Source organism: Hypanus sabinus, chromosome 15 (genome assembly GCF_030144855.1).
Source record: "Hypanus sabinus isolate sHypSab1 chromosome 15, sHypSab1.hap1, whole genome shotgun sequence".
NCBI classification, from domain to species: domain Eukaryota; kingdom Metazoa; phylum Chordata; class Chondrichthyes; order Myliobatiformes; family Dasyatidae; genus Hypanus; species Hypanus sabinus.
This window is the reverse complement of record NC_082720.1, coordinates 35,427,333-35,446,376: the sequence shown is the minus strand read 5'-3', so window position 1 is coordinate 35,446,376 and position 19,044 is coordinate 35,427,333. Positions and strand designations below refer to the sequence as shown.

The 19,044-nt window shown below is 37.7% G+C and overlaps 1 protein-coding gene across 2 annotated transcripts in view; it reads right to left on the bottom strand.

Annotated features, from left to right (window-relative positions):
* Window positions 1–6,383: 6,383 nt before the first annotated feature.
* Window positions 6,384–19,044, bottom strand: part of ergic1 (endoplasmic reticulum-golgi intermediate compartment 1) — an 83,334-nt gene continuing 70,673 nt past the window's right edge. For both annotated transcript variants that reach the window (XM_059990204.1, XM_059990203.1), the window contains exons 7-10: window positions 18,764–18,824; window positions 15,841–15,941; window positions 14,332–14,454; window positions 6,384–7,069 (exon numbers count right to left, since the gene is read on the bottom strand). In XM_059990204.1, the coding sequence (XP_059846187.1) occupies window positions 6,962–7,069; window positions 14,332–14,454; window positions 15,841–15,941; window positions 18,764–18,824 (393 nt within the window). In that variant the 3' untranslated portion in view covers window positions 6,384–6,961. The remainder of the gene's footprint in view (window positions 7,070–14,331; window positions 14,455–15,840; window positions 15,942–18,763; window positions 18,825–19,044) is intronic.

Genomic DNA, 19,044 nt, shown 5'->3' with positions numbered 1-19,044 from the left:
AAAATTTATCCCACAAGTAAACCATTATTGTGTGCAAATTGTACTTTCAGAAACATGGCAACCAATGTACTTCAGTGGTCTTAAAGCAGCCAGGGACATCCTGAGTGCGACTTGGAAAAGCACTTTGATTCTGACACTTTGGGGGAAAGAAAGGGCTTTAACACCAGATTAATGCAGTTATAATTGAGAATGGATGTGGAACAACTTCCAAAGCCAACAGTTGTTATAAAGCAGAGTATGTCCTTCTGAGTTCTAACCAGCGGAGGAGTCTGTTAGGTTTTGTGACAGATTTGAGTTTGTGTTAATAGTGTTGGTGACTCTGACCAGGCTGTAGGAGAGAGCTGGTGGGCCACATGTTGTATACCACAGATCTGTAAACTGCAGTTATTCACCAAGGCTACTTTGAAAGATCTTCCAAATCCATAACCACCTTGAAAGGGAAGGACAGTAGGTGCAAAGAAACACAAGTGCAAGTTCCCTTCCAAGTCACACAGTGTTGCAATTTGGAATATATCAGTGTTTTTGACCCAGTGACTTTAGTAATGCATTCAAATTTTCCAAACCTTTCTAACCACAGTGTGGAATAATTTGAGCAGAAAAACTGTAATATTTCAAGGAGGCAATTTGTCATCTTCTCAAGGGTAATATGAGTTGGACAATAAATGCCTTGAGTAATCAAAAAATAAAAATATTTTCATTATATGTTTTAATGAATACATTTGGCATTAAAGATATGTTATTAATATACAATCTTCTACCCCCTATCCCTACAAGAACAATTAGAAGGCTACTAATTTAACTAATAATTAAACTGATGACATAAAAATCATGACATTTCTTCATACTATTTGCAGTAATCTCTACCTGCAGTGTCAAACCTTCTGACACTTTACAGATTATTCTGAAGTTTTATCGAACAAAGCTGCCAGACTTCACTAAGAATGGCTTTCTCTGCAAGAAACACAACACACTGATTCAACCAGTCACTATGGCCTTTCTGTGGGTGGAAGCCACAAAATGAAGTTGGGACGAGGCAATTTTCCACTGAAACCTGGAAGAAAATCAAAATTTAGTTCCCACTCTCAGCTTCTATGGTGCTTGATTTTTGCTGGCAATCACATGGGAGTCAGCCAACAGTCTGCTTCCTTACCAGAAATGACTACAGGTCAAAAATGCAGAGAGAAACTTTGAACAAAAATAAAGACAACTAAGCCATGCAACGTAGTGAAATAGTTCAAGTTTTATTTATTGTGGTCACATTAATTATTTAAACATTTACATAATTGGATTATACAGCCTTTACATGCAGCATACCTCATGGCGACTGGCAGTGGAAAAGTACAGGAAGAGTCTGGCCTTTGGAAGTTGACGCTTCCCTTACAATATAATCTCCACTCATAAGCATGGCCTTTTATACGGATTGATGCAAATTCAAAAATGTATCCCCCTTCAAAAAAAAGTCACATTGCTACGATAGAAAGAAATCATCCGAAAGCCATGTAGATGGAATGCTGATGAATCAGTGTAAAACTTGTGTGAAAGTATTTGGATTCCTGAAAAGGAATTCAGGTATCATCTTTGATACTATCACGAGGAGCTTCCACACCTACCGCTCGTTCAATTAGATTATGAATAACTGATGTGGAGATACAGTAGGCCAAAATACTGTTTCTGTCCTACATCTCTCCACGAATGACATTCCTCCAAGTGATGCACATTTTGTAAGGTTAAATGTGGTAGGATTAAACATCCCAATAAAATTTCAGAGATTCTGTGAAATTTTATAAGTATATTTATTGTCATATATTGTTTCCCTTGTAGAAATATTACAATTTTACAGAATAGCAATGATATTAGAAACATAAAAAGCATAGAAAACCTACTGCACAATACAGGCTCTGCGGGCCACAAGGCTGTGTCGAGCATGTCCTTACCTTAGAAATTACCTAAGATTACCCATAACCCTCTGTTTTTCTGAGCTCCATGTACCTGACCAGGAGCCGCCACGACCACCGTCACCGGCAGCCCATTCCACACACTCACCACTCTCTGCGTAAAAAAACTTACCCTGACATCTCCTCTGTACCTACTTCCAAGCACCTTAAAACTGTGCCCTCTCATGTGGCCATTTCAGCCCTGGGATAAAGCCTCTGACTATCCACACGATCAATGCCTCTCATCACCTTATACCCCTCTATCAGGTCACCTCTCATCCTCCGTCACTCCAAGGAATAATGGCCGAGTTCACTCAAGCTATTCTCATAAGGCATGCTCCCTAATCCAGGCAACATCCTTATAAGTCCCCTTTGACCCTCTCTATGGTTTCCACATCCTTCCTGTAGTGAGACAACCAGAACTGAGCACAGTACTCCAAGAGGGGTCTGACCAGGATCCCATATAGCTGCAACATAGGCTCCTAAACTCAATCCCATGATTGATGAAGGCCAATGCACCGTATGCCTTCTTAACCACAGAGTCAACCTGCGTAGCAAAGGAAAATAAAGTTGATGGAGGGAACCACTGCATCTGAAAGAATCTTTCACTTGATGAAAATATTTAGAATTTAGAATTTATTTAAATCTTACATCCATCCCACAACATGAGGGAGTAAAACTCTTTGTTTCCCTTGTTTGACTTAAACTCCACTTTTCGACATGATACCAGTCATCCTCAAATTTCCCAAGGCCTTAAAATGTATCTTTGAACATAAAGCCCTCTGGCGCAGAGAATTCCAAACACTGCAGCCTAACCAGAGAAAATTCTCATCTTATTCTCCAATGCCTGAAACCATGTACCATAGCTTCAGACTTTCCACCAGCAGATAATTTGTAAAATCTATGCATGAGTAGAAATCCTAAATCATTTCCATTTATGGAACAAATTGAAGAATAATATTGAGAAATAAGACCTTGTTAAAGTTTTGGTCTTGTGCACCTTGTCTCCAAATTATGATTAATATGACAGAACAAATCACTATGTCATTGCTACCAATATGTGCCCACACATCCTATGAATCTTCTAGAGCTTACTTCACTTCTCATTTAAATAAGCCACAAACGTTCCCCGTCTGATGAAACAAATACATTTACATTTAGTTGGCAACTTATTCAGTCGCCAAATAGTACATATAGTTCCATGCAGTCCACTGAATTCACACTTAATGAAGCTGCAGGCGACATCTACTGCTAATATTTATACAAGAACACAAGTCCCAAGATTACCATGGTAATTTCTTTAATTAGATATAAATTTTGTTCATTTTAACAATTTCAGGAAGCAAAGGATCAAAACTCCTATCAAACTCCAAATTTTGCCAACAAATAATGCAGTATAATTTCTGATTTTCTTTTGTTTAATAAGTGCACAAACTTAAAAAATGTAAATGGTAATGTAAAGGAGGGGAGTTCAGAAGGGAAAGATAAGCTGTACAGCAATTTTCATCTGTGCTTAATCATTGCAGCCCTTAACAAGACGGAAACACCCATAAAGTAAACGGATGTCTGAATATCCTCCGGGAAGAGAGAAACTTTCTTCAACATTTGTCCTTTCATCCAGTTGCACTGCTCTTCCCCTGATTAACCCATCTACTGCAAAATGCTGTCATTAAAATACTTTGATCAGTAAAACACATACAAATGTATTTTCCCAGTGTTCATTATTAAAGTGGAACTTCTGCAATATTTAATAAGATGGACTATTTTATGTCAGTGTTGCAAGAATGGCATAACTTAAATGAAAAAAAACAGATACATCGTCAATGCAGTTACACCCAGAGGACACACAGCTGTAATTTTCAATCCAATTTGTTAGAGGATGATGATGGAAGTATGGAACAATCTCAAATCTAAAAACGTTATTTTGTGTTGAGTATAATTTAAGTTCATTGCTAAAAATGTCATTTGGCACTGCTGCAGCTCCAGTAAGCTAGCAGATGGCATACTTCTTGCAGCAATGCAGAACAGAAGCAAGCTAACTTGCTCATGTTACCATAACAATACAAAAGGAAATTGTTCTAAAAAGTGGCACTGCACATTCTTTCAAGGTGTGACCAGGTAGCTCCTATTCGATTTGCATAAATGCTCAAATAAAGCATACACAAATGAAAGTAATTATTCAGACAGAACCAAACCTTTGTGATGCATGACACTTCAGATGTTTTGTCTCAAAAGTCCAAATTTGGCCTTCAAACAAGAACCGCATAAGCAATGAAACAGGATTATACCTAAACAGTAGGAATTATAACAGAAGACAAGAAATCTGTAAATTTCAGGAAAATATTTCTTCCTACTATATTATACCATTTCAATTTTCAAAGATTAAATCAAAGTTTGTAGAAACGAACAATTGAACAACTTACAGATGAACACGGCTTCCAGGAAACATTCACCTTCAGTGGTGCCAGGCTTCAGCATGTGTTGGTAGGCAGTGGGCTAAATTTGCCTCTTGTATACTACCACTACAGGGAGCTAGTCTCAACCAAAGTGAATCAATACACAGAACATTAACAAGGAATTGAATGCACTAGATTATCAACACTCTGGCCCAAATAACATCTCAGCTGTAATGCTGAGGACTAGCGATTAGAATTAACCATGTCATCAGCCTATACAAGGTATGGCATAACTCAAACAGTAGACAAGAATAGCCCAGCCATTACAACGGCATCAATCTACCCTCGACCATTAACTTAGCTGCTCACTGAAGTATTACCATCAACTCCTGGTGCCATTCACTCTTGGTTACCTTGCTTGACAGTGCTCAGTTTGGATTCCATCAAGACAAGGAAGCTCCAGCACTCGGTATTACACTGCGGCCCGTATCAGGAATGAAGCAGAATCCCAAAGCAAGGTGAAAAAGTCCTTGATTCCATGGCAGCAGCTGATTGGACTTCAAGCTGATTGGAACTAGTGGGAGAAAAGTAAACATTATGCCTGGAGTCACATCTCATATGAAGGCAGTTGTAGTTATCAGGGGTTAATCATCTCAGCCTCTGGACAATGATGAGCTGCTTGCAAACACAGCTACCTTAAGATATTTCATCTTTGGCCTTTACCACATATTAATTTTCAGCTAAGCTTTATTAAATCATATTTATTTATTTATTGGCATGCAGTGTGGAGGAGGCCTTTCCGGACCTTCAAGCCACGTCACCCAGCGATCCCCCGGTTTAATTCTATTGTAAGCGTGGGACAATTTATAATGCCCAACTGGAATGTCTCTGGACTGTGGGAGGAAACCAGAGCACCCGGAGGAAACCCACGTGGTTATAGGAAGAGTGTACAAGCTCCTCGCAGGCAGAGGCAGGAATTGGGCCTGGATCACTTGCACTGTAAAGCATTGTGCTAACCGCTACACTATCATGCCACCAATGATGTGACTTCTGAGAATGGCAAATTATTGTTAACACCACCACCTACAAAATTCCCCCCTTACAAGAAGGACATTTGAAGGTCTTTCAGGACCATTGAAATAATATCCTAGACACACACATAACCCAGAACTATTGCAATGGTATCTTCACCCTGAACTTCAGAGGTCCAAGAAGGTGGCCACTCAAGAGCATTCCCATGAATGAAAAAAAAAGACTTTTCACAATTCTGAATAGTATTTTTGAAGAAACATATAGTTTCAGTCATTTTTGTAAAATGAATCATACTATTATTCAAGATATTTGGTATGTATGCATTGTTAAAATAAAACAGCAACATTTTATTATTCATTCTTTTTCATCAGCATTTTTAAAAAATATCCTTAAAGCTATTTTTCTCACATGACAGCTGATCTTCTGATAACATGGCTGCTGATACCTTTTATCAATTGAATTAGCTGCTTCATGAGTGTCACTAAGTTTTTAATAACCTTACAAAGAACGCATCTTCTATTCTTTTTAACTATTTCAAATAACTTCAGCTTACAGAAGTAAAGCACAGGAGGAAATTCATCTTTGGTTGCTTGCCCTAAATGTGTGGAGTCATATGGACAACAAGTTTCACTAAGGTTGATAATCAAAACTGTGGGGCAAGAATATTCAACAGCTATACTAATAAACACTGGAAACCAACTACATATTTTCCTGCTGAGCCTTTCACCACCACATTTTCAACTAATTTCTAGATTTTTACCTAAAATCAAGCATTAATGTTGCATCCAGTAAGCTTTCAGATTTAATGTGCTGAGTAGGTGACTATACTGATAAGTAACAATACCAAAATGGCACTTAATCTGAACACAGATTATAATTTTACAACACCCTCATAGCTTTCACAATTTACATATATGCAACACATTCTTTTAAACACTTACAATATGCCAGTTAATCTTTGCCTATGTGCAGAACAAGGCATAGCATACAAGATAGCTTAGGATACCAAACAACACAAATATGGCATTTTCACACATTTTATTAAAAATCAAATAATTCATGAAATTATAACCCATCATTTGCATGACAATACTACTTTCTCTGGTTGAGATCATCAGAAATCTAAAGACAGAGTCAACTAATGATTAAGTAGTACGTTGATCTTTGTTAAAAGAAACTAGAAAAAAATCTGATTACCCTCAACTTTCATCAAAGAGGCATAAAAATGTGAAAGAAACAGGTGGTTCATTGTCCAGTGCTACATCCGTGACTAAAGCTAAAATTAGTAAATTTGTCTTTCTCAAATCCTTCCCAGTCTTTCTTCAACCATTGTCCTGATTTATTTCCAAATATAACTTACTACCAGCAAAGAGAGAAGTGCAGAATAATATTTTTCCATTCAAGAACATTTTCATTTTCGATATGCAAACTTCATTTTTGACAGTTTTCTATTTGCAATAATGCAGATGTAAAAAAAACAAATTGCCCAAGATCTAGCTAACTTGGATGATGGCCTGACATAAATAGAAAAAAAGATGCAAGAGAATTTAAACCAGTTACTGGCAAACCAGGCTGGCTCGGCGACTTTATATGTTCCTGTTAGTGCATTTTGCCCAACTGAATCTTCTTCCAAGCTTCAGATGCTGTAAAAATGCAGGAGTCTATGATCCCGGCAACTGTAAATGTTCCTCCAATGATTGCACAAATCTAAGGATTAAAACACATATAATGAGTTAGACTGTACAACTGAAACCTCATCATCTACATGCATAATATTTGGCAAACAAAATTCACTTTAAGGATTGGTTCCAAAACAAAATGTAAAAGAAACAGGTGGCTGTTCAAAGAAACAGATGGCTGTACATGCAAAGTTACATCTCTGTATGTCACAGAGGGTGGGTTTTCAGCCCATCAAGCTCATGCCATCTTTCAACAGAGCAAACACACAAGTCCCATTCTCCCTTATTGTGTACTTAAATTATTCAGATATTCAGTTTAAAAAGGGCCCTAATTAATCTACTTACTGTATTTTGTAGCAACTTTTAACTCTACAATATACAACAGAATAACAGTTTCATTTTGTCCCTCAATATTATTTCCCCAATATTTTATGCAAATTTCTGAAATATTAAATTGTACAACTGTTGCCATTACAAAGGTCGGGCTAGCATTCAATATAGTCTATGGTCCAGCACTATCCATTTCTACTACGCAATCAGAGATTACTGCTCAGTATCTTGTCCCACAAAAGTATGACCTGGAGTTCCAACATTGAAAACTGGATATTATAGAATCTCAAATGCTTCAGCCTGTGCACTTCCTTCATCTTCTTTGAAGTAAATCAACTAAGCACTTAGAAGAATTTCCTCAAAGCCAACTGCAAAACTAAAATTAATAGCAACTAACACCAAAAACATCTCCTTGGTCAGCTGCTTAAAGTGAAATCAGAACTGTTAGGAGGGAGAAAAGGCCAAGCAAGACAATCTTACACTACTTTGGTAAAAAATCAATGTTCAATTGTAGCTACATTCAAATAATAAAGCTAGGTAAAATTAGAGTAACACACACAAAAATGCTGGAGAAGCTCATCAGGCCAGCAGAATCTATGGAAAGTAATAAAGAGATATTTTGGGCCAAGACACTTCAACGGGACTGAAAAGGAAGGGGACAGAAGCTAGTGTAAGAAATGGGAGTGGGGAGGAGGAGGAGTAAAAGCTGGAAGGTGATATGTGAAAATATGTGAGTGGAAAGGTAGCTGGGTGGTTAACGGCTATGAAATGAGAAGCTGGGAGCTGACTGGCAGAAAAAGTAAATGGCTGGAAGAGGAGGATCCTGATAGAAGAGGAGAGTGGACAATGGGAAAAAGGGAAGGAGGAGAGACACTAGAGGGAGGTGGTAGACAGCTGTAAAGGGGTAAGGTGGGATCCAGAATAAGAAATGGAAAGAGAGAGAAGTGGGAGAGGGAACAAATGATTGGAAGTCAGTGAAATCGATATTCATGCAGTCAGGTTGAAGGTCACCCATTTGGAATATGAGGTGTCATTCCTCCAAGCTGAGCGTGGCCTCATCATGCAACTACAGGAAGACATGGACCGACATACCAGAATGGGAATTTGAATTAAAATGTTTAGCCATCAGGATATTCGGCTTGGTGCAGACAGAGCAAAGGTACTCAACAAAGCACTCCTCTGATCTATGTCGGGCCTCACCAATGCAGAGATGGTCACTGCTGGAACACCAGATACAGTAGATAACCGGACAGATCTGAGGTGAACTGTTGTTTCATCTGAGGGAATGCTCAGGGCATTCCTGAGCAATTGTAGAACTTGTTCTGCTTGCAGGGTATGTGGCAGGAGGGAAGTCAGTGGGGAGGGATGAATGGACAACAGAATCATGGAGGAAGTCTCTTTGGAAAGTAGAGAGTGAGGGGGAGGTAAAGATGTGTGTAAAATTAGAGTAGCTACAGTGCAGTAACATTAAAACATTTTTCAGTATCAATAGTAATTCAGCAATGATTCAACAGAGAGTGGTGGACATGCAGAACGCCCTGCCAAGGGTGCTGATAGAAGCAGATACATTAGGGACATTTAAGAAGCTCTTAGGTAAGCATGTGGATGAAAGGAAAATAGAGAGACATGCAGGAAGGAAGGGTTAGATTGATCTCAGTATAAGTTAAACGGTCAGCACAACATTGTGGGCCAAAAGGTCAGTACTGTGCTGTAGAGTTCTATGTTGAGCAGCATCACACCCATGTCAAAATCCACTGGGCTAGTCCATCTACTTAATATTGAAATCTTGGAAGTATAAAAAAGATTCTGAATAACTTCATACAATTAAGAAGAATATTACAGTGCAGTAGCAGAAGAGATTCTAGTCTGAATTGTTCCAAAACTTTTAAACAGGAAGCATTTCTTTCAGTATTGTTCCCACTAAGTGCTGAACTAGGTACTCTGCTTCATTGATCTACTATTCAGGTTACATAAAAAACAAATCAAACATCTTTGGGTTAGAAAGTAGGTAAGGACACAAAAATAAGTCCGTCTTCTAAATACTTAAACCAAAATGGGGAAAGAAAAACTGATCTTGGGTACTTAAGTAGCACATACCTTAAAGAGTGCAAAGAGACATTTTTCACATTCAATGCAGTTTGTAATGGCCTCTCATATTATCCCATTGTCTGTTTATTTGACAAAACAGGATGCTTAATGGATACCTCACAAGCAATATTTTGTGGTTCTAAAACGATGCATACTTATAATTTCTAACTTTCAAATGGACTGTAAACTACTGGATCTCAAAGCTGTTTTCACATAAACTCCCAAAGCTTCTTAAGAAGAACATAAATGAAAATAGATACACCACATCATATATCAGGATATAAATAGTTGATTCTAATGCTACTCGAGGAGATCTGGTAGGTTTTCGTACTACTATTAATCTTTATTGCATTTTAACAGAGGTTAGGTTAAGTAAGGTCATCAGATTTAGATTAACATGCTTAATTTTATAAATGCTTTATGGATAATTGCAAGTTCATATCTTGACAATTTTATTGGACTAAAATTATGACCCATACCATTTGATGAATATGTACTTGCTGTGTAAGTGTGAAAATGGCATCTTTATTCCCAATGTTTGCTCCATGAACAATGTACCATCTGCCATCCACCAGATAATCTCCCTAGAAACAGTCCTGGGTAACTTTCAGTCAACTACGATGATTCATGTAAATCCATAGCAACAATGATGCAAAGTCCTCAGGATTAGCACCATCAATCTCTAAATTTGGCCTATACGAATTATATCCTTTGATTACAGGTTTAAAGTCTAAAGTATCACACTGGAAATCTTCAATCAATGGAAGCTTATCACTCTATTTCACAAGCCTTTCATTCAGAACAATTAAAATACATTTTGAAATGCATATTGAAGTAGAGCAGATCCTGCACAACATTGTGGGCCAAAGGACCTGTATTTTTTTCCACTTATATAAGCTCTATAAACCTTTACGAGTAAATTAAAAGATAATGGCCACTCCCTTAAATTCAATCATTCTTAATGGCTCACAGGTTGGAACAATAATGATAGTGAAACTTCATATTGTGAAATCACTACACTTAAACAGAAGGAACTTTGCAGTATTTTCATGCGCAGATAAATGCAGTAATCAAGATGTTGTTGAACAAACACACAAAATGCTGGAGGAAGACAGCACCTATAAAAAGGAATAAAAAGGAAGTCAACATTTCCAGCTGAAATCCAAGATATAGGTGTCAGTGATTTTTTGCTTCAAATTAGGGAAGACAGCTTCATGGCATGTGAAGTAAGTTTTCAACAGTTTTCTTGCCAAATTTACTGCATAATATTTCTTCAGCCAAAAATGGTGTGGTATCTCATTCTATGAGATAAATATTTGAAGTTTTTATGATTTTTAAATCAATTATTTGTGATATTTCAACCTTTCTTTTATACCCTTATGTACCAAAAAAAATTCAAAGTTCTCAAAAATACTGTGTCTTTTTTCCTTCTAGATATGTTAACAGGGAATGTTCTTTAACGTGATCCATTGCTCAGTTGGTCAATGTTCTGCCTCAAGAGACCATTGTTCATTTTGTACAAACATCATTTCCTTTTTGTAAACCGTCTTTTTTCATCATTTCTGCTGCAAGTTAATTTGGCTTTCGACTTGGAGGAAACATGATAGAAATACCTCCATCTCCATCCTCTCTTTATTTGCCTTTGAAACAGCAATCTGTGAGTCTTAAGCTTTTTTAATATTGATAAGCATTTAGTCGATGTACTTTGAGGGAAGTATTACGCTTATCATTCATTGCTATTAAGCTATCGCTGTGCCACAAGTTCACTGTAATCCACAGCATAGCAATAGAATGTTGTGCATGTGTATTACCTTGTTTAACAATGATTATAAGAATAATTTATATTAGTATATTCAGGCGCACAAAAATTTCTGTATTGAATCTGATGCACGTTTACTTCACTTTCTGAAATTTTGGGAAGATGTTTAACTCCCTGCCTATATTTGTACATTATGCACTCCAAGGGCAGTAGTAAATAAAATCACTTTGGTTAGACGTCAGAGATCTTTGTGAGTGCTGGTCCAACACAAAATTCACACCACAAACTCCACTGTAACGTTCAGGGAAATTTCCAAAGGAAATGAACAACAAGTACAAGTGTTTATTTACAACCATAAATTTTGGGCCATTGAATGTCTCAATCCGTTAATAACCCTAATAAATAGTGTTCAGTTTCAAAATACAACAACACTGTTTACTCATTCAGAAAATTACAGCTTATTCGGTGAGATGAAGGCATAAACAAAACCATCAACGGTAAAAACACGATCATTCCTGAAACAATAAGACATTACGCAAGCTTCACCTGAAGTAGCATAGGTGAGTAATTAGCTTCATTGGATTTGCAATTTACTGGCATTGGAACAAAAGTGACAGCTCACTATAATATACAGTATCAAGTGGCACTTGAGCTTCAAGCAGTGCTCCATAGGCTACTGTTTCATTGATTAGCAGAAAGAGGTTCAAGAGATTGCAGTAGAAATTAGTTAAGCTTTCAAAATAATATAAGATTTAAAAAAAAAATAAGGACCAATTTTCTCTGTCTCTGATCAAATAAGAGTAATTTCACCTTGTTAAAAGATGAGTCAATATTAATCATTCAGGATAATGAAACAGAATGGTTTGCGATGTGCTCAGCTATCACTTGAGTGATCAAATAACGAGGGAAGAATACGCAGATAAAACAAGACAAATTTGAAAAAGTGTGCTCACATGGAGGGACAGGTACAGAAAGGACTCCAAATTCAAAGAAGACTTAGCCAGAGGAGCTGAATCACCATCAGAGGACAAAGAATGAGAGGAGAGATTCTGAAGGAAAAAGAGCTCTGCTGGCTAGTGCTGGGGAGGGGTGCTGGCCAGATAACGAGAACACTAAAAGGAGAAAGAGCAAGGGAAAGCACCAAGCAAAGAATGCAGAGAAATTAAAATGGACCTTCAGAACTGTACCAAGTTTGTCTGGTTGATTAAAAAGTTTATTTTCATTTATTTTTGGGATATGGGCAGCACTGGCAAGGCCAGCACTTACTGCCAATCTATGAGAAAGTGATGGCAAGTCACTCTGCTGAACATCTGCAGTCCTTCGGGCAAAGAAGGGTGCATTGTGGTAGCCAGGAGGTAGAGGTCACAGGTTTGGAGGTGATGTCAGCAAAGATTGGACAAGAAAAAAAACTGAGTTTTGTAGATGGAGCACACTACAGCCACTGTGCATGTGGAGGTAAGGATGAATATTCAGGGTGATGGATGATGTGCCAATCAAGGGATTGCTTTGCCCTGGATAGTGACAAGTGACTTGAGAGCTGATAAAATTGTTCTCATCCAGGCAAACGGAGAGTATTCTGTTGATGGCACTCCAATGAGAGCTTCTGACCAAGTGTGCTTGTGAATCTTTCGGTATCTTCTGTAATAATTACACTCACTGTCCAGCAATCTTTAAAGGTGAAGATTTTCATGGAACCTCCATTAACCTCTTAATTCTCCATGACTGCCCTACAGAGCATGTGAGATCACTTGACTTATTCATGCTGGTTTTGATATTTAGCATGGAAGCTGTACTATTTTGCTGTTTCACAAAACTATAAGCTAAAGATCATCACATATCTCCACTGCTGTTCTTGCATTACCCTTCTGCACACATTGAACCAGGGCTGACTCTTAGTCTTGATAGTAATGGTAGAGTGAGGGATATGCTTGACAATTAAGTTACAGATTGAGGTACTGTAAATCTCTACCTTTTATGGTCCACCTTAAAGATGCCCAGGCTGAGTCGCCAGGTCTATTCTGAGTCTACCTCATTTCTCACATTTGCGGTGTCTCACCATGGAGGATATCCTTGGCGAGAATACAAGGTGATTGTGCTCGGGGTGAAAAATGCTGCTGCTACAGAATGGTGCACGTATCTTAGGCAGCCGTCGGTATTATCTAGCCAGACATGGTCATCTCTAGCTTGGTTGGATATCATATAAAACTTTCCCTTCCACTATCTAGTCTCACTACCTTTAATTTACTACCTGAATTACCGAGGAGTCACTGAGATGAGGAGGAATTTCTCTAGTCAGCGTGTGGCAAATCTGTGGACTTCATTGCCACAGGCAGCTGTGAAGGCAAAGTCATTGGGGTATATTGAAAAAGGAGTTTGATAGGTTCTTGATTGGTGAGGGTGTTAATGGATACAAAGAGAAGGCAGAAGAATGGGGGTTGAAAGGGTTAATAAATCAGCCATTATTGAATGGCAGAGCAGACTCGATGGGCCAAATGGCCTGATTCTGCTCCTGCGTCTTATGGTTGTATGGAGTTCCCAAGTATAGTTACTCTCACAGCCCTTGATCAAATTTATTAGACATCAAACCTGCTTACTGGAGAGATGAAGCCTTTTCCCTCACTTCGCCTCAGTCATTCTGGCTTGAAATCTAAACCAAGATATGAGATCCTAGAACATCAGGGATTCAACTTGTATTAAATATTGTCAAGTTCCTGATTTTTTTTTATATATGCTTTTAAACCCAACGTCACTGCATCAGGGTGCTTTTTAATTGTGATTCAATTTATTTTCATTTTTAAGGGATTCTCTTGGGCAATCCACTAAGTCAGGAGACCAACCACATGGTGAATATTGTGTCATAGGAAATCCCCATTTTCAAAGTCCCTAAAAGTTGTACTCAAAAACCACACATGGTTATTAATAACAATTTCACATAACTGGCTAGAAATTAAAACTAGGCAAAGTCTCACAAATATGCTATTTTATGTAGAAAACTTGCAATTAATTTGATTATTCATGATTGGCAAGGTCAGTGGAAAGCCGTACAATGGTCTGTGCCAGAATGGCTCAACAGAACAAATGTACTTCACCATGATTAACAAGTGTTTACTCACTGTTGTAATAAACCTGTATAACGGTTGTTTCCGTTCAACATATTTTACAGTGATTGGGCTGAGGTCATATCGGAACCAGATGGCAGGGATAATACGCCCTGTGTGGCTGTATGCAACATATTCCTGAAAGACAAAAATGTTCAGTATAAACTGGATTTTGAAAAAGGTAATTGAATTGAGTTCAGTCATAGTTTCATGAAACAAGTTCCACCTATTTTCACCCCGGCTACATAGGAGGAAGAAGCTTGCATACACACAATTATTTTTCATTTCTCTCGAAGATCTCAAATACAGCTACCTGTACAGTAAATTGTTTCAAGTCATTTTTCTAGCTCTGAGGCAGACATAATTAACAGGCAAATTTCTGTATGTTTGGTACCATTCACTAAAGGGGAATGCTGTCAAGAGGATTCATTACTAGAGCAGAATCTTTAATATTGGCAAAAACCTTTAAACCCAAGTTAAAATTTACTGCCTTAGTGTTTCAAAGGATGTCACAGCTGCCAATTAAATTTCAAAGTAAACTTATTATCAAAGTACATATATGTTACCATTTCCAACCATGGGAATTATTTTCTTGCAGGCATACTCAATAACATAATTGATGAAAGACCACACCAACTTGGGTGTTCAACCAGTGCACAAAAGACAACAAACTGGACAGTAAATATCGAGAACATGAGATAAAGAGTCCTTGAAGGTGAGTCCATAGGTTTTGAGAACATGTCAATGATGGGGCAAGTGGAGTGAAGTTATCTTCTTTGGTTCAAGAGCCTGATGGTTTAGGGGTAATAATGTTCCTGAACCTGGTGGTGTGAATCCTGAGGGAATATCGTACTCCCTCAATATTGCCCACGGGAATGGAAATCTAGTAAGTCGTCTGGCAATCCCAAAGACTGATTCAACCCACAAGCAAATAAAAGATGCAAGATATTCTGCAGATCCTCAAAACCTTTTTTCAAAAAAAGTTTTTTCTTTCCACTCTGTTCTATAAGTGTATACCTCAGATATATACTTTGTGGAGATTTGTGATATATATGATTATGTGCATGTATATCATAATGTCTGAAACACATCTTATGGAAATGTTTGTTTGATGATGAAATTCAATAAAAAAAAATTACAAAAAAAAACAGTTCAAATCCTGGAGGAACTCAACAGTCAAGGATCATCTAGGGAAGGAAATACATAATCAACATCTCAGGGTGAGACTGTTGACTGTTTATTTCCATCCATAGATGCTGCCTGACCTGCTGAGTTCCTCTAGTATTTTGTGTGTATTGCACAAGTAAATAAGTTTCACTTTGTATTACACCTATTCAGGTTACATGGAAAACAGATTTTTGTAATTTGAAGAAAAAGAACCTGAAGTACTGAACAATTTAGGGGTAAGGAAGTTTATTATTTAACCTTTACCTGTAGGCATTATTTATTCTACATTTATTGTGGTAAACGGTGAATAAAAACACCATGTCATAAAGTTACAGAACAGAACTTCTACCACCTTACCTTTTGTGCCACTGTATACTGATAGGAAAAACGCTGCCTTTCCTCTAAATCTTCATAAACAGTCGGGACTATCTTCAGTACATAGTCATGTGATGCCAGAGCTATTTGAATAGAGACACATAACAAGTTATTTTTCCAATTGGAATTCTATTCGTATTACAGTATTTTTGCTCTCTAAATTATCTCTTGGTTAAACATGATTCCAAATAATCTACTAACTCAACAGCTGCTTCTTGGCATGAATTAAATTGTGATCCTTTGCTTTGCCACTGTTATAAAAAGCAAATTAAACATTAAAAAAAAATGTAATCACTCACAAGTCAAGCACACAAGAGTTTAAGTAAAATACCATCAATACCAAACTGACAGGTACAACAAAGACTTATGGGAAGGACTGTAATTTAGCCAAATACATAAATGTAGGCACTGTTTCACCTCTGTGTAGCCGCCCATCAAACTATTCAGCACCATTTCTAAATTACACATGAGTCATGTCCCAAGGAGACATGTTGTTTCAAACAGGCAAATCATCTTCCAATTCTGATAGCGTGTTTATAGTAACCAGGCAGTGGGAACAATAATAATTTATGCTTATATAACAAAGGTTAAATATCCAAAGGCCATTTACAGATGTGTTGGATGTGAAAGAAAACATGTCAATGATTCACATGAGATGGTTCTAGGGCAGTGAGGTGCTTTTTCAAAAAGTCTGCCTTAAAGGAAAAAGAAGGCACATACTTTAAGGTTACTAATAAAATTCCAGAGCACAGAACTTTGACTAAGGAAGAGCTTGCCAGCAATAATTTTTAAAAAATCAAGGTTGCCCAACTGGCGAGAAGCAGAAACTGTAATGGTCTGCAGGACTGCATGTGATAACAATGATAGGGAGGGAGAAAAGAAGCAATGTGAAAATAAACTGAAGATTAAAAATGAACTCCCTTCATAACACAGCCAGTGTAGGTGACTGAACACACAACTGATAGTTTCTACAGGTTCTGGCTCCATAAACAATGCTCCAAAGCATTGGATGGCTTAGTGTTTATGGAGGATGAAAGAAAAGGGAGATCTTCTAGGAGTGCATGTGAATAGTCGATATTAGAAATAGCAAAGAATCGGCAAAGGTTTACGTAGGTGAATTGGGCAGGGATGGTGTGGACAATGCAATATAGCAGAGGTGGAATTAGCCCCCTGTTCAACACTGGGTCACGATATCAATGATATCAATGGATATCAATTCCAGATCATTTGCTAGGGAGACAGATAGTGACCAAGGAATAGAGTTTATAGTAAGGAACAAAGCCAGTAACTTCAATCTTTGCAACATTTCGTTGCAGGGAATTTCTAGTTATCGAGCATCAACTGATAAGTGAGCAGTCTGGCAACTTAGAGATAGCAGAAGGGGTTAATGGAGATGGTGGTGAGAACAAGCGAGAATCTAGCAGCGGTGAGAGGAAAGGGGTAAATAAGAATATTTACTGTGATGACATTGTGTACTTTTGGACTCAAAGGCAAGCAGCGTCCGTGGATTAACATTCAGGTCAATGACCATTGATCCGAACTGGGAAAAATTAGAAATAAAGCAAGTTTAAAAGATGGAGTGCATTCCCCCCACTCCCCCCCAACCCATCTGGAGACCAGAAGAGACTGAATACTACTACGGTGTTACCATAGGTAAGCCGGAAAGGAAGTGAATAACAAAAGGTACATTTGTGGCAGGTATAAATATGTAGAGACAAAGGAAATGTGAACTTGTAAGAGACGAAAAAGGTGGAAATGTGAAATATAAGGCTGGAATGGTGGTTTATCCAAAATAGTTGAATTCAATGTTATTAAAGAAGAAAACCTGACTTATACAAACCTATTGCTGGGTTAAAGTGGCACAGGGTTTGGGTAGGATGTGCTACCTTCAGGAAGCCGAACAGCTGACACCAGGGATAAATCTGGTATTCTGTTTCTTCCTGTTGTCATCTTATGTGTCCTTTGCTATTCAGGTCACACAGCAGTCTGTGGCTCATGCACAAGTCTTTCATGCAGTGGACAGTGGGTACATGCAAGTCATGGGGTCTTGGGGCAGGAGAAGAGGAGAGAAAAAGAAAAAGAAGGAATCATGAAAGGAGAAAATAAAAAAAGTCCTATTAAATTCTTAAAATATTTTAATGGTGGTTAAGACGTTAACATTGAGGGCCAAGAATTTTTCAGAACAAAATTTGTTTATAAGGAAAAAAGCTATCTAATTGTTTCATGATTAACTTTATTGATACTAAGGTTTTTAAAAATTTATTTCCAATTCATTTAACTAAATTCCCTGGCCGCCAGATGGGACTGAAGCTGTGCCTCCAGAGCAATATTCCAAGTCACTGATGCTAGCCTCTTAACTTAATCACCATTTTACCATATCCTGTCTTGTAAGTGCCACATTCTTGACAACATTAAATTAAAATGATAACAAATCTAACCACCACACACAAACAGTACACAGATACTACCTCAGTTCAGTTAATAACTTGATTTTATATTTAGTAGAATGATTGACCTTCCTGCATCAGCAGAATTTAGGTTCAAAACTGACTGATGACCTAAACATCTTCACTTACTTTTAGGAGTAAAATTAGATACATAAGAACATACAAGTAAATTTTAGCCCTGGATGGATAAAGCAATAATTGAACTTATTAACCTAATTTCCAGCAACTTCCTCCACATATGAATCATGACAGTGCTATATGCCTTATTGGAACAAGGAACTGCAAATAATTGCTTTTGTGATTCACAATGGGTAATCATTAACTAAGTCTCACAAAGGCTGAAAATCATCTTGAAGCTAGATAACAGCCCAATTATTTCCCTTAGATAAGGTTCTTGCTATTTTTAATTCAAGTTAAAGCTGGGGCAAGTGACTCAAGCAGTTACACGGGTTACTTACGATTTGAGGCAAGTTTACTTGACCCACCGAGAGCGTTAAAAGCACCTTGAACATTTTTAACCTAAAGAAATAAAATAACACAAGATCAACTTTAATATAACCACTTGGTAGCTTTACAAGATAATTTGTCATGTTTAACAGAAATTAATTGTTCCTATTAGATAATTGCAAATCTCTCCAACCGACAGCACATACCAGCCCTGGCGCCATCTTTCTTGGGTTGAGCATCTCTGAATGCATAACACGTGAAGAGGATGGGCTACAGTAGCTGAAGACCATGA